A 22,782-nucleotide genomic window follows, 5' to 3' on the forward strand; every position below is an offset into this window, starting at 1 on the left:
GGTGGTCCGCAGACAGAGCCTGCGTAGGAAATCCACCCTGAGCTCGCTTCTCTGGGGGGAGGACGAGGTGGAGGCGCTGAAGGCCAAAAACATTAAACAGACGGAGCTGGTGGCAGCACTGAGAGAAGCCATCAATCGGACTGCAGAGCACTTTCACTGCCTGGACCCCCGCAACTGCAGCACTGTAAGAGCCACTCGATCACAGGAATCACATTCTAGAATCTGTCAGGAATAATTAAATTAGAAACAGATCATTTGCACTGAAACAGCAACACTGACTCATGTACCTGATGACTCACTGAGTTGTTTTGTTGAATTGCATAAATTAGGCCTATGCATCAAGAAATTAGCTGCACACTCGCATACCCAGTAAACAGACCACCATGCGTCATGGAGAGTCTCGAGTAATTAATCAATTATAATCATTAAGTAATCAGATGTCAAACCAGATATCTCATTTGGTAATGCTGAATTTCTCTCTGTAGTTGCCATATTAAAATTAAGCTGGAAAAAAAACTCTTGTCCAGCTTACTTTTTTCCAGTAATAATAATAGTAATCATTATTGTAGTTTTTGTTGTTTGTTTGTTCGTTTAATAATAATAATAATAATAGTAGTAATTGTAGTTATTGCAATATTTGAATAAATAATAATAAAATATTTTCATTATTGGAATAATAATAATCATTAATATGGTGGTTGTTGTTGCTGTTGTTATTTATTAACTACTATTTATAAATTATTCGTATTGTTATTGGTTGTGTATTCTAATAATAATAATATTAATAAAACAATAATTCTAGTAAATGTTTATTAATAATAATAATCACAAACATGTGTTGTTTCTGGAATGAATTTAATCATAATAATAATTGGTAGTAGTAGTTGTAGCAATATTTTTATTTCAGCCCATAAAATATTTGTTTATATTTTTGTTAACATTTGTTTATACATTTCTTATCTCTCTCTCTCTCTTTCTCTCTCTAGGATTTGACTCCAGACTATTCTATGGAAAGTCATCAAAGGGATCACGAGAACTTCCTAGTTGTGTCTCGGAATCGTCGGAGACGAGCCAAAGCCTTGCTGGACTTTGAGCGGCACGACGATGATGAACTGGGCTTTCGGAAGAATGACATCATCACAGTGAGCACCCACTGTTTCTGTCATCTAAGCATGTTAACTGATGCCTTGCCTTTGTAAAAAGACTGTATTTCTGTGTTTATTCTCAGATCATCTCACAGAAAGATGAGCACTGCTGGGTTGGAGAGCTGAACGGCCTGAGAGGTGAGCTGAGATGCCATTATAATAAGCATTGAACATTTCTTTGATTTTCAGAAATGGTTCCAACTACACTTATAACCTACATACAACACATTACACCAACCAGTATTTCCCACAAACCTTTTGTCCCATTAGGCTGGTTTCCTGCTAAATTTGTGGAAGTCTTGGATGAACGAAGTAAAGAGGTAATAGCTTTGCTTTTGGGTTGTGTCTGAATTCCTGTTAATAGGGGATAAACGACTTGATTGTCTCATGCACATGTTCTTGTCGTTCAGTACTCTCTGGCTGGAGATGACACTGTAACAGAGGCAGTGAATGACTTGGTCAGAGGCACGTTGTGTCCTGCTCTCAAGGCCATCTTTCAGCACGGCCTGAAGAAGCCCTCCATACTGGGAGGACCCTGTCACCCCTGGCTCTTCATCGAGGAGGTAGGAGCAGGTTGTGTTTCCTATAGAAATTAATATACATTTAGATCCAGTTTGACTTCATCTTAAAAAAAAAAAACGCACACAAAAAAAAGTGTCTGCTAAATGAATAAATGAAATGAATAAATACATGTCAAGTGAGTGAAAGAGTTGTGGTTGTGTGTGTGTGTGTGTGTGTGTGTGTGTGTGTGTGTGTGTGTGTGTGTGTGTTGATCACAGGCAGCCAGCAGAGAAGTGGAGAGAGACTTTAACTCTGTCTACTCCAGACTGGTGCTCTGCAAGACCTACAGGTGAGACATGTAGTTACATAAGATCTCACCTTCTCTAATTTTCATAATGGTGCTTTGCTGATATGATAGCCGCTTTGTCTCTTTAGGTTAGATGAAGATGGGAAGGTGCTCACACCTGAAGAGCTTCTTTACAGGGTGAGTTTAACAAAATAAGGAAACCTGAAAAATGTTTTATTAGCCATTAGGCTGGTTGAGCACTGGTTTTACATTTGTACATCGCGCTCTCTGTCTGTCATCTTAGGCAGTGCAGTCTGTCAACATGAGCCACGATACTGCACACGTTCAGATGGACGTCAAGTTTCGCTCGCTCATCTGTGTGGGCTTAAAGTAAGTCAACCAGCTGTTAAACCATCTTTGTTTTCTTTTCTTTTCCCATAATGCAAGCGTGCGGCATCACTCTCTTCATCTGCATGTGTGCTGTGTTAGTGAGCAGGTGCTGCACCTGTGGATGGAGGTGTTGTGTTCCAGTATGAATGCCGTGGAGAAATGGTACCATCCCTGGTCCTTCCTGCGCAGTCCTGGCTGGGTTCAGATAAAGTGTGAGCTCAGGTAAGACTGAGCCTCTGTTGATGGGCTGAAACTGAGCTCATAATTTGTTCAAAAACAAGTGGAAACTGAAACAGAATTGTACAGTTTAAATAAAGACATTTTCTAATTTGTTAATGGGTCATTCCCTGTAAAATCAACCAAATTTTTTATTTCGTCAATATTGTTCTCAAGAAAGATAAACACATATAGTGATGAAAGCCGAAGTATTAAATATCATTGATCTGTATTTACTATAACATTTTCTGATTTATAGAGGGGGGGTCAGAGACTTGAGATTCAGAGACAAATTACAGTGGGGTAATAATGAAAAAAGATGGCAGCATCATTGTTATTTTTACACAGAGATTGGTAGCTCTATTAGTGAAATCTGATGGCTTTAGCAGTCTTTGTTGCATTATATGCCAATGGTGATGATTCAAAAATGGGGAAAAAGCACTTTTCACATTTTTATTTTCTCCGAAGTTGGCTTGCCTGTAACTCAAGAAGTATTAAAGATACCTTAATGCCCTTTTAGATATTGGGTCTCAACAAACTTTCCTTTTGACATCTTCAATTTTAAAGCCCTGTATGGTTCTGTTCCAGAGATATTGAAAATTCAGTATGGCTCCGGAAGTAAACTGTTTATATTTTCAATGGTAAAAAAACAAATGTGGGTCACTTTGCATAAATATGATACTACTTTTCTTTTAAAGAGGAATGTCTGAAGAACAAATAATGTTGAAACTAGAAATGTGTCTTGTTTCCTTCTGTCAAAACAACTGCATTGAACATACCTGCCTGAGTGCCATCTCAGTGCAGCCCCATGTCCAAATTGTTGAACCCTACCCATTTTCAATGTGTTTATCTAGTCATCACTGTTGACACTGCAAATATTCAAATAATAACAGTAACCCAGGGTTTAGGAATGTACAGTGTGTCGTTTTGACCCCCTCTATAAAATAGTGGATTACTTTGTAAATTAGGGCTGCACGATATATTGCATGCGGTTGTCACTGGTTGGAACCGGCTTTACTGACGAGATGCACATGACAATCGCATGCAATATATCGTGCAGCCCTACTGTAAATATACATCGATGACATTTAATATTTTTTGCTTTCTACTTTATGTATTTCTTTCACCAGAACAATTTTAACAAAATCAAAATTTGAGCCGAGGACCTCTGGTCTAATCTAGACTAGTCACAGAAATAAAGTTGCAAAATTCATATATTCATTCTGTTGATCTACATTTTTATGTTATTATTGTTAAAAAAATATAAACATTTTATGTTCTCATAAGCCATAGTGATTATTTTTGGAGCAAATTTCTTAACAAATTGGTGTAAATGATTTCTTTAGTTTGATCAATTTTTAAAAGTGCTCCATTTTAATCACCTGAATAAAAGATAAATTCAATAATTTTTAATGTTTTTTTAAAGAAATCTCTTACCAAGGCTGCATTTATTTGATGAATACAGTAAAAACCATACGATTGTGAAATATTACAATTTAAAATGACTCTTCTGTTTTAATATACTTGGTCTGACTTATTCATTGCTAAATGATCTGAATGAATTGGTCAATCCTGTATGCTGAAATGACTGCCATAAATGTTATTTTGGTTTATTTGAAGTGTATTACTGACAAGGGTTTGTATGTGCTACTTTCAGAGTTCTCTCAAAGTTTGCCTTCAGTCTCTCCCAAGACTGTGAGCTGCCTACCAAAAAAGAGGTGAGAGATTGGCACTTCCTCCTCACATTCACTCAACGTCTCACATGTCTTCCCATACAGACACAGACACACACACACACCCACACAGGCTAACATGCGTCTGCGCGTTTGTCTGCCATTCCAGAAGTCTCCTGTTCTCAAATCAGAAGTGGTGGATGTCTTGGTGCAACATCACCTCTTTAGTTGGGACCTCTAGGTAATGCTGGCAACTAGTTACTAGCCTGCTGCTTGATAATTAGCTGTGGAAGCAGTCAGTGGTGGTAGTAGTGCTTGGTGTGTCCCGCTCTCCTGTTCACTGCTGTTTAAATAGTGGCTTCACATAATGTGAACTAAACCTTTAAAAACCAGTTCAGCAGCTTTTGTGCAGAATGCCATTGAAACTCTAAAGCAAATACTACTCTCCATTATGTTTTGTTTCAGACAGATGCTTGTATCCCAGTGTGCTTTGAAAGATAAAGGCCTGCTCACATCAAGTCCTATGTAACTAAATGGCAAAAACTAATTTTGCTCCAGGGACCGGTTGCATAAACTGTTTAGACTAGTCTTAAAAAAAATAGTCACCTAATTAGTTTTCTTCAAGACTGGTCATAACTTTAATTCAGTTATGAAAAGGAAGATTGTTCTTATTTGTATTGGAAAAGTAAGACTGATTACCCCTTGGCAACTGCTTGTTGGTCAAACTAGTTCTTAAGACACAGTCTTAACATGGTGGCTAAGAACTGTTCACAATGAAACTAATACAGATTTTTTTTATGAGATTGTTTAATCACTTTTTTACAAGTGCTCCATTTTAATCATCGTAATAAAATAATTTGTTTTTGAAAGAAGTCTTTTAGCAAGGTTGCATTTATTTCAAAATCAAAAATGCAGTAAAATCTGTTAAGGATTATTAAAATATTGTTGTCTATTTTAATATGCAAAGCTGAATTTTCAGCATCATTACTCCAGTCTTCAGTGTCACATGATCCTTCAGAAATCATTCTAATATGATGATTTGATGCTCTGGAAACAATTATTGTTGTTATCAGTGCTGAAAACAGTTGTAGTTATGCTGCTTAATTTTTTTTTTTTTTTCAGGATTCTTTGAATTGAAAGTTCAAAAGAACAACATTTATTTCCAAATGTCTTTACTATTACTTTTGATCAGTTTAATGCATCCTTGCTGAATAAAGTATTTGTTTCTTTAAAAAAAAATTCTGATTACAAACTTTTGAATGATAGTGTTAAATATTATAATGTTGATGATAAACTCATTGGAAGATGCCATTCTCTTTTTTATTTATTTATTGGCACCTTAACATTTGAAAAATCCTTTTGGGATAGGAATTGATAGTTAAATTCTAAATCTTTGCGTGAGAAGGTTTTAGGGGTGAATATTCTGGGTGTCTGACAGACTTCCTGTGATAAGTTGCTGTCACATTCAGAGTGGGAATTGCCAGGTGTTTAACAGAATGATGGATTTAGACTTGATGCTAATGGAAGTCATCACTTTTGTCTGGAAGTAGCACTGGGAGGCATTATCTGGTGTTGAGAATTCCTCAGTGACTCATTCACCTGAAACATAAGACCATTAGTGCTAATGACGCTAGCTTGTAGAGGACTTTCCGCCCTGACCTTTAGATGTGGTGTTAGTGCACTGTGCTTCTCGTGTCACTGTGACCTTCTTGTCTCGAGCTCTCAAGCACTGATAGAGTGCCATGTTTAATTACGGCAAGAATGCTGAGCACAGCCATTTGTTTTTAATTAGTTCAACCATTCGAGGCAACGGAGCATTGTTTAATCAGCGCAGTGCAGATGTAAAGACACATTACCGAATGGCTCACTTTACCCACTCTTTTTCCAGGAGAAGGAGCAGAGGCCTCTGAAGGAGGGAGTTCAGGACATGTTGGTGAAACATCACCTCTTCAGCTGGGATATTGATGGCTAAACCATCACACACTTCCTGTGAGCTGCAAACACATAGACCAAATCACTCTCCATCTGCAGAAAAACAGGGATCACACGTGAAATTCATGTTCATTCGTTGTACGGCTTTGTCACATGGCTGAAATGGTGAGTGTTGGCGTGTCTTGGCACAATAGTTTCACTTTTTGTGACTCTTGTAAGAGTCTGTCTGTACAAAGGAGGAGTTCTTTGCCAAGATTTCACACAGAATCAGACTAAGGACTGCCTGCAAACACTTCCTCTCCTCCAAAGCTAAATAAATGTTGCACCATTTGGGGTCTTGTACCCTTTTGTCCATTTACTCTTACTGCCAGTGATCTCTGGATAGTGGGGAAGATGCGAGTCCAGCTCTTATGCTCCTGAAGGATTGTCTTGAAGAGCTAATTCAGTGTCTGAATGATCACGTTTGTGTATATCAGAGATTAAATACATTTTCATTATCTTCAGAGGACTTTCCAAATATGATTGTTTCAAAAATATCCTGTGGGTACCACCCCACATCTGTAACATCCCAATGCATCCACAGCAAACTAATGATGGCAGGTGACAGGAAACTCATTCATTACGGTCAGTGTAGTTCAGACTGCAGCATTAAAACATTTGATTGAATGTGCCTCAACATGAAGGACATCTCTGATTCAGTGTTGTTGGTGTAGCAATGAATCAGCTTTGTGTTATATATTTTGCTATTTCTTATAAACTGTGTAAAGTATAAAGAAGAGAAAACTAGTATTTAGCTTCTTTTTTCTTTTGAGATGTGAAATAGAAGGTGGTCCAGTGCTGCATTACAGTCTACATGGAGTCATAATGGGCCGCTCTGAATGAGTGACGCAGAAGAGCTTTGTGTGTCTTCTCTGCAAGAGCCTGCAGTGGCACAGTTAGATGTTAGAGTAAATGAAAGAAAAGGAAAAGTCCATTTTATAGTTCTTGTAATTGGTAGAGATGATTGTTTTGAACCAAAAACTAGTCCGTAATGGTTGAGCATGACCAAACTCACAGGGCTTTAGATCATATCCACGATCACTGATAATGTGTACGTAAATAAAAATCTATATCTGTAAGAATTTGTGTGCTTTTCTTTTTTTTGTGTGTATGACTTGACTTCTATAATATGACAGTCAACGGAGAAGAAATGTGGAACCATTCCCACAAGTGCCACTAGGCATAATCCCAGAGGTCTTCAATTTGAGATTTTTGTGAAAAATATGTATTGATCATTGGATAAATACCACAAATTATCAAAGGAGCCTTTTAAAAAAAGTATTAAAGGCCTTTATTCAACTGGCTATTTCATAATAATAATAAATAATGTTCAAATCAATGTGTTTCCGGCTTAGATGCCTTCCTGCTACCTACAAACTTGTGAAAAAAGTTTAACTAGACACCTGCATGGATGAACTGACAAAGATGATTATTGTCAAGAAAACCATTCCTGGGCTACAGTAAAGAAAGACACCACAACCTTGAAAAGGGATTATTTAAAAAAATTAATAATAAATCTATGTTGGGCATAGACTTTCCCTGCGTCCCAATGTGCATACTATCCACCCTATCTGCCCTAAATGGTATTGAAAATTACTAATATCTCACAGACTTTAGGATGGATAATGTGCACATTGGGACGCAGGCTTTGTTTCTACCCACTGTGATTGACTGAATGGAGGCAGGTCTGAATGGGTTAAGGCTAGAAGCGATATGTATGGCTCTACTCAGCATGCGCACATCAATACAGCGTAATTTTTGTCACACTGTACAACAATAATTACTATTTAATATTTTTTCATTATTGTAACTTACAATTTGTAAGGTTTAGGGTTGGGGTAGGTGTAGACATTAATAAAACACAATCTAATTTGGTAGAAAATTAATTTCATTGTTAATTTCCAGTCGTAGCTGTATCTTCTAGCCACAACTGTCTGAATGATAGCTTGCAGTCTATTGTAAGAAAGGACTGATTTTAAAGGGATAGTTCACCCAAAAATTTTAATTCTGTCATCATTTACTCACCTTCAGGTTATTCCACTTTCAGTTTCTTTTTTTTTTCTGTTGAGCACAAAAGGAGATATTTTGAAAAATGGGTAATCAAACAGTTTTTGGTCCCCATTGACTTCCATAGTATTTTTTTTTCCCCCATACTCTGGAAGTCAATGGGGTCTCCAACGTTTTTTTCAAAATATCTTTTGTGTTCAAATGAAGAAATACACTTATACAGGGTTGAAACAACTGAGAATGAGTAAATGATGACAGTATTTTCATTTTTGGGTGAACCATCCCTTTAAGCAGACTGATTGGAAAAATCAAGGTTGAAGACCCCTGGACTAGACTCAGCGAAACTAGCATAAGAATCACACACTGCTGATATTGTGAACATCAGTTTATTTCTATATTGGTAGTGGAAAATGAGTTTCACAGGTAAACGCAGAGAATGGTCCAGGTATCATATTGCCTCAAGGGTGTGAATACTAAAGCTCAAACAGTAAAACCATCTGAAAGAAATTACAGCAAGTGTTCCGAAGGCCTATAGATCACAGCTGGAAAATAAACAAGGTTAATAAAGAAAAATAATTCTTAAGAGCAACTGGCACTGGTTTGTAAAGTTTCCCAATCATTAACTATTATACACATTTTATAACCTTAAGATCTACATTCTGTTCTTCGTCCCTTCGTGTATATTTCACTGGGTAGTCTGAAGTATATTATTTGATAACTGAGCATGTTCCCAGAACCTGAGCCAAATCTGTCAGGCCTGAAAACACTCGAGTGATTTGCTCAGCTTGACCAAGGATTTGGGGAAGTGTAAATAAACTGTAATATGAGGTAATTAGCAATGAGTGCGATTAGATTTCAAAGCATGTTTAATTGCCAATTCGCATTTCACACTAAACTAGCTGCCAGCAAACTCTGCAGTCACAGTGTCTTCAGCCCCCAATGAATTCAGGTCATAAACACTCACCGAAAGCATCTGGAATCCACCCGGTTCTCATCGTTATGGTCCACAATAACAATGCTGATTCAAATTAAACACAATTCTGTGACAAGTCTCGTTAATAGTCCCTTAAAAACAGTTAGCTACATAATGAACAGTTCAGCCGCCAGAGCTTTACATCATTGCCAATGGGATTATCCTAAAAATGTGATAAGAATGACAGTCATAGAGCAAGTACATGATGCCATGTTCAGCAAGAAGAAACGGACTTCAGGCTTATCCTTCTTAAGTTGACATTTACAGCCAAAACAGAACCACTATTCAGTATGTGTCCTATAGTCTCAAAATCTACGGTATATACAGTCTACGAACACACGCACGTCTTATAATAAATTAAAATTCACAAAACAATGTGCATGTTGGTTCTGTGAACTCTTAAGCCTGGTCATCAAAGTGGTCTGGTCCATGTGGGAAGGTGAAAGGTGGCGAGAGTAAAACATGGAGGGTGAACTGGACTCTTGAAAGGAGGAGTTTAGCAGCCCCCGACCGCACCAGCGAGGGTCACTGTGGAGTTGCTTTGAGGTTTGCCTTTGTGCCGCTGACCTCCTCGTCTTCTGCCTCCAGACTTTGGCTTCAAGAAGAAAGGAGAAAGGAAGTTATTAGATGATTGTTGACTTTGAAAACTTTACACTTGATCCTGCTATGGCAACATCTACCACTTATACTGCAGCAGTATAAAATAAATAATACTATAAATAAAATAATAATAATAATAATAAGCAGCGCCACAGAATAACTACACAGTAAGTACATATAGTTTACATGATTAATACATTTAATGAAACCTAAAACCAAAACCATAAACTGAAATGATTTTTTTTTTTATTTCAGCTAGTTGGTAAGGCAACATTTCTCTTTTTCATTTCAGTTTAAAGTACTAAAAAGAACTCAAACTGAAAAAAAAAAAAAAAAAGTTAAAAACTATATAGAATATATAATGTAAATTAAAAACTGAAAATAAAAAAAAAGAATTCAAAATATTAATTAAAACATATTTCATACTAAAATAATGGTGGTTCTTCGTTAATAAATATTAATATATTTGATTATTGACAAATATTAATAAATATTTGATTTGCAAATATAACCACACATTGCAATTTTCTATGCAGCTATAAAAATTACAGAAATATTTGAATTTTGTTCATTTGAATTCTAGATGGATCAATTTAAAACAATTGAAATGTTTCAACTTTTGGGATGGTATTCAGAAATTCATTAAAAATTACGTCAGCCAATTTTTTTTATGTTTTTAAATTTAACTTCACCTCTTAAAAAAAAAAAAAAAAAAAGCAAAGGTTTAAAAAAATAAAAATAAAAATGCAAATCTTTAAAATACCACAAAAACTTCAATGTCACATGCAGAATTCAAATAATAATAATAAATATTTTAGTAAAGTCAAATTCAAATTTTAACAAAATTAAAATCCAAATATTCATCTGTCATTGTCAACCAAACAGATCACTGTAACATTGCCCAAGAAAATTAGAACCATCACACCAAATACTAATCTGTGCCTAAATGCACAGTTACAGGAACACTACAGTGTTCATTATCTTGTGTACTGAGACCACTCCCAAACTACGAATATTAAACACGACACCCTCCTGGTCACAAGCCTCACTCATTTCCATGCCACAGTATAATTAGGGTAAAAGATGCATCATGCACTGTGCTTTCAGGATGTTGAGACTCTATAAACAGCACAGTTCCTGTGAGGGGGTGATTAGCAGTCTTGAGAATGAGTGAGTCACTTGCTGTCCCTTGTTTTACCTTGTTCTCTTTGTTTTGAGGATCTTCCTCCATTTCTGTCTGAAGCAGTAAGAAGTATGAAACAAAAACGTAAACGAAAGCAAAAACAGAGCAATTTGTGGGAAATAAAGAGGGATGAAATGAAAGCACAACAGAAGAGCATGATGTAAATATTTCATGTGAGAATCGAAAGGAAAATGAAAACGTGGAGTGAAGGGAAAAGAAGTGATAGAAAGCTGTTAGACCAGACAGATCAGACAAAACACAGCAGGAAGACAAATTGCCAATACTCATAAATCTGAGCAGAACACAGCTTATATTTAGTATTCTTCCCCTCGTCTGTTGTTATTACCTGTTGCGGTAGGTTTTGTTGGGCGGCTGGCGATCCTGTGCTAGCGCTCTCCTCATTGGACGGGGCCACTCCATCCTCTCTTCTAGTCGGGGCTTTCTTTGTTGACTGCATCTTGATTTGTGGAGGTTTAGAGTTTGACGGCTGATTATTTGTTGACAGAAGCAACTACAAGCCAAAAGAACAAAAGTGATCAACTGCTAGCCGGAAAATACTGAAACACTTGCATGCATTCAGTTGTAAGCTACACCCTCAAAGTCTAACGCCCCATGAAGCTGACCTTCGTGATGGTGCCCACAGCCTTTGTTCTTCCCTCTCGGAACACGAGCCTCTGGTCTATGTGCAGGTACTCTGGGGTTTTAATGAAGCGGAAGTGTACGGTAGCTTTGTCTCCTGTGCGTAAGCAGTCTCTGGTCATAGAGAGGATTGTGGCTGTTTGCCTAATGCTACCGCAGTGCACTGTGGGAAGGAAGAGACAAGTGAGAGAAATGGTTAGAAACAAATCTCACATATTTGCATTTAAGAGCGTGCAAGTGCATGTTATCTCACCCATTGCTTGATATCTAGGCGAGATGGTCGTCGGGTGATGTAAAACAAGTATCTCGGCCTCAAACTCCCAGTATGCCTGCGGGTTTAATCGTGGTGACACCATGACCATGCCCTTCCTTATTGATGAGCGCTTGATCTGAAGGAGAGAGAAATGAGGAGGAATGTTGTAATGAACAGCTAGAGTGTTTCCCACAGGCTTACACTCTATTTGAGCCGGCATATATATATATATATATATATATATATATATATATATATATATATATATATATATATATATATATATGCAAATTCATTCTCTGCCAGTAGGAGGCGCATTTAGAGCACGGAGAGAGACGTTTCCCAGTAACGGCTGTACACAAAGCAGCGCTCCACTCACAAAAGCTGCTACTCTCAGAGCAGTTCTGTAGATGTTGTTTATGTATTTATGTCCTCATTGAGATGGCAGATGATGAATCACCGCGAGCATCGGGCGCGCTTCAGTGTATGTAGTAAAAGAAAACCGCTGCCTCTGCCATTCATTCACTCACACAGAGACTCGCAGAACATGCGGATTCATATTTGAATCGACTTTTGCAGCTTAATATTTACAGATACTAGTCCACGTCGCGATTTGATTTAAGTGCAATGACCTACTTTTGATTAATTCATCCAAACTTTGACAAACTCCGTGACATTCCAACTCCATGACAACTGTAAATTCCGTTTTTATAACTGAATTCCGAGATTCCGTCCGCGTTTTCTGCATCGCGGAAATCATCGGGCCGTACGCGTCAAGAACCGGGTTGACCGGGTACTCGGTACCACCGGTACTTAAAAAAACCTGGTACCGTGACGTTTTCACTTTTTTAGTACCGTTTTGGTACCGAAGTACCGGGTCTTTTGACAACACTAATATATATATATATATATATATATATATATATAAAAATAAATGAAGAGTTCAGATGCAAAAGCCTCTAAGTGCCATCTGAAATTTCCTTGGCACTGTGGGCAGGTGCTAAAGTCCTGCTGGAAAAGGAAATCAGCATCTACATAAAGCAGATGGAAGCATAAAGAGCTCCACAATCTCTTGGTAGACGGCTGCATTGACTTTGGACTTGATAAAACACAATGGACCAACACCAGCAAACATCACGGCACCCAAAATCATCAGTGACTGCAGAAACTTCACACTGGATTTTAAGCAGCTTGGATTCTGTGCCTCTCCAGTCTTCCTCCAGACCTTTATTTCCAAATGAGGACTTTGGACCACTGAGCAACAGTCCAGTTATTTTTCTCCTTAGCCAGGTAAGACGTTTCTGACGTCGTCTCTGGTTCAGAAGTGGCTTGGTGGCCCTTTTCCTGAAGACGTCTGAGTGTGGTGACTCTTGATGCACCGACTCCAGCTTCAGTCCACTCCTTGTGAAGCTCTCCCAAGTGTTTGATTCAGCTTTGCTTGACTGTATTCTCAAGCTTGCGGTCATCCCTGTTGCTTGTGCACCTTTTCCTACCCAAATTCTTCCTTCCAGTCAACTTTGCATTTAATATGCTTTGATACAGCACTCTGTGAACAGCCACACCTTTCAGTAATGACCTTCTGTGACTTATCCTCTTTGTGGAGGGAGCGATCAATGATCATCTTCTGGACCATTGCCAAGTCAGCAGTCTTCCTCATTATTGTGGTTTCAAAGAACAAGAGATACCCGGAATTTATACTGTAGGGATGGTCATTTAATGAAACTCAAATGTAAATATTCTAATATTTTGAGATACTGATTTTTGACTTTCATGAGCTGTAAGCTCTAATCATCAAAATTAAAAGAAAAACTTTTGAAATGTATTACTTTACATGTAATGAATCTAGAATATATGAAAGTTTCACTTTTTGAAATACGTTACAGAAAAAAAAAAACATTTTCATGATTCTGTACATGCATGTGTTTGTATTTATATATACACATAATAAATATACACAGTATACACACATGTAAACAAAAACTTTTATTATGGATGTGATTAATCGCGATTAATCGTTTGACAGCACTAATAAATACACACAAATACAGTATATATTTTGAAAATATTTATATACATACGCTATATTATTATAATATACATGTATTTACATGTCTATTTATATTCATATAATTTACATTATAAATACATTTATTTTATAAACAACATTTTTCTGAAATATATACATGCATGTGAGTGTATTTATATATACATAAATATACACAGTACACATACATATATTATGTAAACAAAAACTTTTATTTTGGATGTGGTTAATCGTGATTAATCGTTTGTCAACACTAGATTTTAATGTGTTGGTCAAAAAGATTGACTGAACAAATCTGATTCGGAATAAATCACTTGCAAATGATTCTCTTACTGAACTGCCAATTCAATTATGTAAAATCAATCAGGAACTGTTAGTTGTAAATAATAATACATATTCACAACATTTAGCAGTGAGGTCCAACTGTAATTTAAACAGTATTCATTTCCAAACAGGTATAAATATTCTTTAAGAAACAGTTTATTTATATACTTATGTCACAAATATAATCAGGATCACTAAAAAGACGATGTCATCTGGGAACTTCTGAACAACAATCTTTATTGAACAATTCTGTAATTTGTCAACTAAATTAACTCTTTCCCCGCCAAACACAATTTTCTGTGTTTCCGTGTTTACACTGTTATACACTCGGGGGTGCTATTACGCATCTCCTGATCAAAAACATGTGCGAGGAAGACGCAGAAACAAGCGATCTCATATGCAAGCAGATGCATATGAAAAATAATGCGATCATCAACAATAAACAGCATATAAATGAAAACTGCCTAATGTTAGAGTGAAATGTTGGTCCAAGAAGTGGTACTGTGAAGTACTGTGCAAGCTTTGGGAGTACTGATGGAAGTGACCTACTGCATATTTGCTTTGATCATCAAAATGAATATAATCCATATGTAGCATTAAAAAAAAAAAAAAAAGATTCTCAGGTTTTTGCTCAAAATGTTGCTTTTTTTTTATTATTAATAATCTTACCTACATTCAAGTGTTGATTAAAAAAAATTATTCTTGAAGCAAGAATAAAATAGATTTTTTTTGGTTTAAAATTAGAGGCTCTGTTCTTTATTTTGATGTATTGCATGTTCAGATATTCAATACAACAAAATATTCTGGGGGCCATGAAATTTGAGAGAAAATTATCAAAAATACTGGTGGTGGCTGGCAACCTTTTGTGCAAAAATGCTGGCGGGGAAAGAGTTAATTTGGCTCCTAAATATTTAATTCCATTTAGTTTGGAACCCACACCACATACCTTTTTCAGAGCAAAAGAGGCCGTCTGTCCACCACGGACCTCTTTTACAGGCATCCTCTTGCGGTGAATGGATTTGACAGTGATGGGGAGGAAAGCTCCCAAAGGGTCTGGTCCAAGTAGTAAAGTGTCATTGAGTCGAATCAGCCCTCGTAACGTGGTCCCAGACACTACTGTTCCTACACCCTGGTCAAAAAAAAAATTGGACTGTTGAGAGAGGGGACACATATAAATATATAAACTGAGACAGACAGCATGCTTACTGGTACTGAATAGGTGTCGTCTATCTGGAACTCGGCAGGCTCGTGGTCTTTGAATGAGCTTCTGGAGGAGAGCAGGTTCAGGAACATCTTCAGCAGGTCCATGTTCTCTCCTGTGACGTTAGAGATCTGGAAGATGGGACATATTCTACAAAAACAAATATACGTGAGTCTGGACTCTGGAGAATAACTGGGTTAAAAGTCAGCGATAAGCAAAAATGTGTATTGTGGGGCATCACCTCTCAGAACTGAAATTGGATGCTGTGACGATGACATCATCTTTGTTCTGGACTAGGACAGGGATCTTTCTGCATCCTGGAGACTTTAATATCTTCTGCAGGAGCTTCAAGGTCTCTGAAAAGACAGTGTTACATACATAGTGTTCATTAGTATGGCAGTACCTACAGCTTTCCATAATTTACAGTCAATTAAGCAATGGCGTTATTATGGTTCACCTTGAAGAATATTAGCTGGACACATGTCAATCTTTGTAACCACCACAAAGACAGGAACATTGAGAGCTAATGCCAAACCCAGGTGCTCTTTGGTCATGCCAACAATTCCTGCATTACTTCCAATCTGTGCAAGAGAGAGGAATGGAGTAAATTTAAAGATGTTAACAATCATTAGAGCACTTTGTTACAAACGCTAATAGGCTTCCAACTTTATGTCTCATAAATGTGCTTCCAACATGAAGTTTGGTCCAAAATTATGCCAAATTTAATCACAAATTCACATCTGAAGGAAATGTCTATTACAAATGTATTTTAATCAGAACTAAAAAAAAAATGTTTTTTGTTTTTAAAGTTAATGAAATGTTGACTTAAAATGCAGTGTTTTAACCAGGGTTTGTTGTGTTTGTTAGAGCATTTAGAGTCATTTCTCATGTGGCTCACTCATACTCATATTTGATCAGGATGCTGCCATTGAAGGAAACAAAGCTTCCTATGAAGTATCAAGGCAGCTCACTAGGTTTTGAAACTGAACTTTTCCCCTCCTCACCATCAGCATGCAGAAATCAGGCAGATGGCCGGTCATTCCAAACACAGTAGTCTTCAAATACTTCTCATGGCCAGCAAGATCAATAAAGGTAATGACTTTAGAAGACTTCTCGCAGATCTTGGTCCAATCCAGGCTGCCTCCGTGACTGTCAGGTTTGTTGACTACCTGGCCTTCTTGATCAAATCCCAGGATGTCATTGCCCACGCTGCTGGTGCGGCCACTCTCCATTTCATGCTTGTGCCTGAAAAGCTTCTGTCGTGCAAAGCCACGTCCATTATCCAGCTCTCCATGAGTCAGCACACCCAGCAGAGTGCTCTTACCGGCATCCACATTCCCCACTACAGCCACCCTGAGGAAAACACCATCATGCCTTGAGTTAGTAATGCAAAATGGCTATAGTCAATAAGGTAAAAGCTTCTTAGAACTTGGAAGACATATTAAAAATGCCCCTTTAATATAATGGAGCATGAATCACATGAATCCTCGATATGCTACACTACTGTTCAAAAGTTTGGGGTTGGTAAGTTTTTAACATGTTTTTGAAAGACGTGTCTTATAGGCTTGTGACATTGAGGAAATTTTCCCACCGGTTAATCAATGCGTGACAACACCGGTAATACTGGTATCACTAGGGGCTTGTGTTCATTGGAGTTTTCCCGCTTTTCCTCACTTTCCTTTGCTTTTAAATGGCTAATAAGTTCCTGTGCGCGTTTTACTTTAAAATGTAATGAATTAGCCGCAATTTCGCATTCAGTGCTTGAATGGACAACAACAAAACAGTTCAACGGTGGTGCATAAGTGGCGTAACCTGTGATGCGGCTTAACACCGGTAACCTAGTCTTTTATGATCAGCAAGGCTGTGTTTATTTGATCAAAACTGTAAAATTGTGAAATATTATTTACAATTTAAAATAACAACTATTTGAATATATCTTTCAATTTAATTTATTACTGTCATGGCAAAGTATTCATTACTCTTCAGTGTCACATGGTCCTTCAGAAATCATTCTAATATGCTGAGTGCTGCTCAAGAAACACTTCTTATTATCAATGCTGAAAACAGTTATGCTGCTTAATATTGTGAAAACCGTGAAAAAAAGAGAGTTTTAAAAAGACTACATTTATTTGAAATTGAAATCTTCAGTAACATCATAAATGTCTTTACTGTCACATTCTATCAATTTAATGTCTCCTTCCTAAATACAAGTTTTCATTAACTTTTGAAAGGTTGTGTATATTCTTGTTCTTTTGGATGAACTTTTCTTGATCTTTTGCATTGTCAGCATTCATTTTGTAGAAAATAGCAGCCTGGACATTCTCCTGAACACCTAATTTTATGTTACACACACAAAAAAAAGTACATGATGTTTGAGCAACCATGAGTACATGAGACCAAGTGTTTATTTTAGTTAAAGGGTTACTCCACCCCAAAATGAAAATTTTACATCCAGTGGATATTCTCCAAAATGGTGCTACGCTGACACAGAGGAGACGAATTGTTGAATAAAGTGGTTTTGTTTTTTTCTCTGCGTACAAAAAGTATTCTCGTAGCTTCATAACGTTACAGTTGAACCACTGACGGCAGACGGACTATTCTGATGATGTTTTTTTCATACTTTTCTGTGCCTTGACAGTGTTATTTACTTGGAAGTCAATGGGACAGTCACAAGCCTCCCGGTTTTTATCCAAAATATCTTAAATTGTGTTCCAAAGACGAACAAAGCTTTTACGGGTTTGGAACGACATGGGGGTAAGTGATTAATGACAAAATGTTCATTTTGGGGTGGAATAACCCTTTAAACTGAACTGTTTTCAGTTTAGCCCACGCTGCTGGATGCCACACTTTTCTCATCACTTACCTAACCTCCAGGAAGTCAGCTTCTCCCACTCGACGGCGAATAAGGTAATCTCTGACCTGGCCACCAGCTTCGCCACGCTCTCTCAAAAGGATGAGGTCTGCCTCAATCTGCTCACACATGGACCTTACTGTGGCCACAGACGCCTGCATATCACTCTCATTCAAACCATAGTCTCCTCCATCTGAAAGAGTGTGAGAGACAAGCTGGTGGGTATTCTTAAAAAAACTAAATGAGTCTCAAGGCTCTCATCTCAGTTTCTCACCTGAACCCACCCCCAAGACATAGATGGTCTCCCCACAGCCCTCATCCATCCTGTCACGCAGCTGCCGTAGTAGTAAGTCATACTGCTCGCCATTGGGACTGACCAGGGCTAGCTATGATACACAACAGAAAAGAATCTTATTAAACACAGAACGACTGTGGAACAACATTCCATCTATTTGTTTTACTACAGTCATAAATGCAGTACAAAGGCTCAGTCTGACTCAACACCAGTGTAAACAGAACAAAGTCATCAATGTACTTGAAGAACAGAGTTGCCGGGCTTTACTGTGCGTTTCATCAGTTGTTATGAGGAGTAATGTTACACAAGCCAAAGTGACAACACTTCATGCAAAAACAGATCCTCCCCCTCAGTCTGAAACTGTCTGATGAATGATAAGAAGGCAGCTGCCACAGCAGAAAACATGAAGCCATCTGCCCTGGTTCCCACATCCATCAAGGTTGAGCACTGGTGGATATGTAGACCTAAACTAGTTTATGAATAGCTGACATGCCAAGCTGGGTCGTGCGGTGACATGCTATACATCTAAAGCTATTTAAGACAACATTTTTCTATTTCTTGTTGAAATATAATGCATGTACTTATAATATCTCATAATAACTGAAAGACTACATGGAATTGTACTTCTGTACTATTAAGTACTATTACCAGTACTCATTTATTAGCCATTAGTAACCATGCCAATAATTATTAATACACACAAATGCATACAAATATATTGTATGGCAACATTTTTCATCTCACTAATCATTTGTCATGCTTAGAGTTCAGACTGTGACTGAGAGACAGAGTTCTATATTACTAGAAAGATTAAAATTGCTTATGCACACTAGTGTCTAAAACAACATATACTTTTAACTATTTTAATAGTTGCTAGTAACTAAGAAATAAGTACCAGAAGAACTAATAAAAAGTTATTATTAAAACTGGAATAGGTGCCAAAAACAATCAAATTCATACTATTTGTAATAAATGGTGGATGTGTGCAATACAGAACCTAAATTTGTTGTTTAAAATCTGTAATTACATAGTAGTTACTTGTATATAATAAATAGCTACTAGTGACAATGAAATGAAGGCTAGTTCCTCACTTGTAAAGAACCGTTAAAACAGATACTAGCTTATTATTATGCTCACAGTGTTCAATATCCAGAGGTAATCTTGCCAGGTTGATTATTTTAGTAAAGCGATACGATTATAATTATTATTTGTATTTTGAAGTAGTTTTCTTTTTTAATTTTAGTTTAGTGCTGTCAAACGATTAATCGCATCCAAAATAAGAGTTTTTGTTTACATAATATATGTTTGTGTACTGTGTTTATTTATTATGTATATATAAATACACGCACTTGCACATATATATTTAAGAAAAATGTTACGTTTATATATTAAATATATTTATATATAATATAAATATTAAAAAAATTATACATGTAAATATTTTCATATATGTGTTATTATATATGCATAGCAACAATGCACAGTACATATTATGTAAACAAAAAGTTTTATTTTGGATGCGATAAATCGTTTGACAGCACTATTTTAGTTACATTTTTAGTAATTTTGTTGTATGTTTTTGTCATTTGTATTAGTCTTCTATAATGTCTATTTATTTACCTCCAGTTTTAGCTCTAGATATTTTAGTACATCAAGTTAAACCAAATGAAAATGAGACATTATGCCTTTGCAACTAGTTGAAATATATATATATATTATATTTTATTTCAGTTAACTTATTTCAAGGAAGAAAAATGTTGTTCATTGTTTACATGGTGTTAAAACTTTGGGACCATAAACAACAATAAAAAAAAGTTATCAATTCATAAAATGGACTTCCTCATTCTGTGATCTATTTATCTCCTCCTTGTCTCCCTCCTTCTAAAGGGAAATCCCTCGGTGTTGCGCTGATATTTCATCAGGTATTGCGTTGTGGGTTTTCTTCACAACTGACAAACTGTCCATATTTCATTCATTGGAATTAATGCAGATTTGCAGTCTACAATCAGCTTGCTTTACAGCTAAACCCCCACACAGATGGATAAATCAGAAAGCCATATTTTAATACTGCACTACGACAGGTGCATAATATAATGCAGACGATAAGAAATTTGCAAAAAATATCGCTAAAGATAGCCGGGTTAGCTTAGGTTAGGTTTACAGATACAAACACTCAGTGGTCAGCTCGTAAAACAGTGAAAATCTCAAAACAGTAAAGAAAATCAAATAACATAATTAAAACTGACAGTTCAAAATTCCAACGTGTAGTCACATTACTAATAATATATTTTTGTAAACGCATTCATTTACTACGACTAGGCTGACTCTGTTTGAGGCCTACCTTGCTGGAGAAGTCAATACCGAGATCCACGGCCTCGCCGTTGAACATCTCCCCGTCCTCGAAGCACTCCGAGCCGTCATCCTCGCCGCATCCCCGCGCTGGAGCAAACATGCTAGCGGGGACTACAGACTCTGGTAGCCCTATGGCTCCGGGATTAAAACCCGGATCCGTCGTCGTTGCTGATGCCATCTCTGGGGCAGCAGATTTTAAAATCAAGCTAAAACAACTTTAAAACGATGCGGATTTTGGGGGGACAATTGTAAGCTGATACAGCACAAACACATTCAGACTGTAACGTCGCTGGCCACTAGGCTAAAACCTGCCTCGTCGAGATAAACAAGTATCGCTACATATTACTGGTATCACAATAACACGCTAAACTGGTCATAGAGTACACCAAAGTCTGCCAATCTGTCACGTTGCACGTTTAAATGTTAAGTTTAAAAATGTTAAGAAAATTAGTCGTGTGTTTTTCTTCTCCTCATGAATTATTGATCAGCGGTCCTGGCCAATCATTTTCTCCAGAATTATAATCACGTGTGTTATTATCCAATGAAAGTTCGTGGGCGGTGCATGTCATTACTAATAAAATATAATTACAATGCAAATGATGTAACATTTAGTTGTGAAGTCGCAAGGTTTGTTTTGGTACATACTTAGGTTGACAGAACAAAATTTAAAAAAAAAAATTAAAATAAATAATAATAAAAAACAATTAATTGAAAAAATAAGAGTCAGACTAATAAATAAAGGATATCAGTATGCTATTTAAACACGAGCGAGATGAACACGGACATTTTATTTGACCGTCTTCATCACGCAGTTGTGTAGTAACTCTGAATCCACGTGCTACAACAAAACCTGTAACGAGAATATTATACATAAAAGAGTCACCAGATTATTTTTCTTGTGTAATCTAATTGAACTAAACTACTAAACGTGTCAGCAAGAATCTGAGTGATGTCAAGTCAGGCAACAATATGTTATTTCACCCCTTTCAGATGGTATTTAAATCTGAATTGTTCATCTGATATAATAATGTACTGTATAAAGTGTGATAAAATACTGGCTGGATCATTGAAATCACTTTAGGTTTCTGGACCTATAAAGGCAATGTGCTGAATGATTGGATCTTGGTTGATTTGGCTGCAATGTAGGGCAGACATGTGACACAAGTCAATGGAACAAAAACAAAAATGTAAAATAAATTATTGAGCCTAAATTTAAAATCAAGAAGTATAGCATTGACTGGACTGTAATCAAGAGGGTCCAGCAGAACCTCTTTAACCTAAAATATTTACCTGAAGTACTCCCTAAGTACTTAATATTTTAAAAATGTTACATCATATTCACATGGTTCTCTTATATCAATTAATAGTCACATGACAGCAGATGTAGGAAGTCCAGTTTGAATCTGGGGATAAAAAGGCAGCATCTTTAGTAGCTTATCCAGGTCTCAGTGAGCCAAGAAGCAAAGTGACACACTTTAGCAGAGGCACAATTTAAGGGCTGGTGAGGTGCTCTAGTGGACGTGGTCCTCCGAAAAACAAAAAGCAAGCAACCCAGCCAGAACAATGGGCAGAACAATATCATGTCTGACACAAAGAGTAAAAAGTGCTCTGTTGGCATAGTTGTTAGCCATTAGAGTGCGACTTTTTAATGGAGCTCTGGCTGAACTTAGCATTCTTTTCCCTACAATTCAAGCAAGAAATGTTTGTTAGTTTTTAAAACATGTTAACATTAAAAAAATAATAATAATTCATTTTAGAAGTCAATAGCTCTCAGAATCAATGTAATTTCAGGTATAGATTACTAAATTGTTTGGTTCCAAGTCTGGGACAGTTTGTTTATTTCGCATGTCTTAAAAGACAAAGCATGCCAAAGTTACA

General features: G+C 36.9%; 2 protein-coding genes across 6 annotated transcripts in view; one reads left to right on the plus strand and one right to left on the minus strand.

The window, feature by feature from the left end:
• The window catches only part of sgsm3 (small G protein signaling modulator 3), a 29,695-nt gene extending 22,450 nt beyond the window's left edge, over positions 1 to 7,245 (plus strand). For 4 of the 5 annotated variants that reach the window (XM_058770099.1, XM_058770097.1, XM_058770096.1 and 1 more), the window contains 11 exons: positions 2 to 184; positions 987 to 1,142; positions 1,229 to 1,283; positions 1,416 to 1,465; positions 1,556 to 1,708; positions 1,925 to 1,995; positions 2,082 to 2,130; positions 2,237 to 2,322; positions 2,422 to 2,544; positions 4,196 to 4,256; positions 6,100 to 7,245. In XM_058770099.1, coding sequence (XP_058626082.1) covers positions 2 to 184; positions 987 to 1,142; positions 1,229 to 1,283; positions 1,416 to 1,465; positions 1,556 to 1,708; positions 1,925 to 1,995; positions 2,082 to 2,130; positions 2,237 to 2,322; positions 2,422 to 2,544; positions 4,196 to 4,256; positions 6,100 to 6,183 — 1,071 coding nt within the window. In that variant the 3' untranslated portion in view covers positions 6,184 to 7,245. The other variant, XM_058770101.1, reaches the window with a different exon arrangement.
• Positions 7,246 to 8,550: 1,305 nt separating this feature from the next.
• Positions 8,551 to 21,396, minus strand: gtpbp1 (GTP binding protein 1). The gene is made up of 12 exons (XM_058771476.1): positions 20,894 to 21,396; positions 18,532 to 18,643; positions 18,270 to 18,450; positions 16,411 to 16,759; positions 15,864 to 15,987; positions 15,648 to 15,762; positions 15,412 to 15,556; positions 15,152 to 15,334; positions 11,838 to 11,973; positions 11,569 to 11,747; positions 11,292 to 11,456; positions 8,551 to 9,757 (listed from the first exon to the last, which is right to left on the minus strand). The coding sequence occupies exons 1-12, from the start codon at positions 21,080 to 21,082 to the stop codon at positions 9,659 to 9,661; spliced, it is 1,977 nt and encodes a 658-aa protein (XP_058627459.1). The 5' UTR covers positions 21,083 to 21,396; the 3' UTR covers positions 8,551 to 9,658.
• Between the last annotated feature and the right edge of the window lie 1,386 nt (positions 21,397 to 22,782).

This window comes from Onychostoma macrolepis, chromosome 03 (genome assembly GCF_012432095.1).
Source record: "Onychostoma macrolepis isolate SWU-2019 chromosome 03, ASM1243209v1, whole genome shotgun sequence".
NCBI lineage: Eukaryota > Metazoa > Chordata > Actinopteri > Cypriniformes > Cyprinidae > Onychostoma > Onychostoma macrolepis.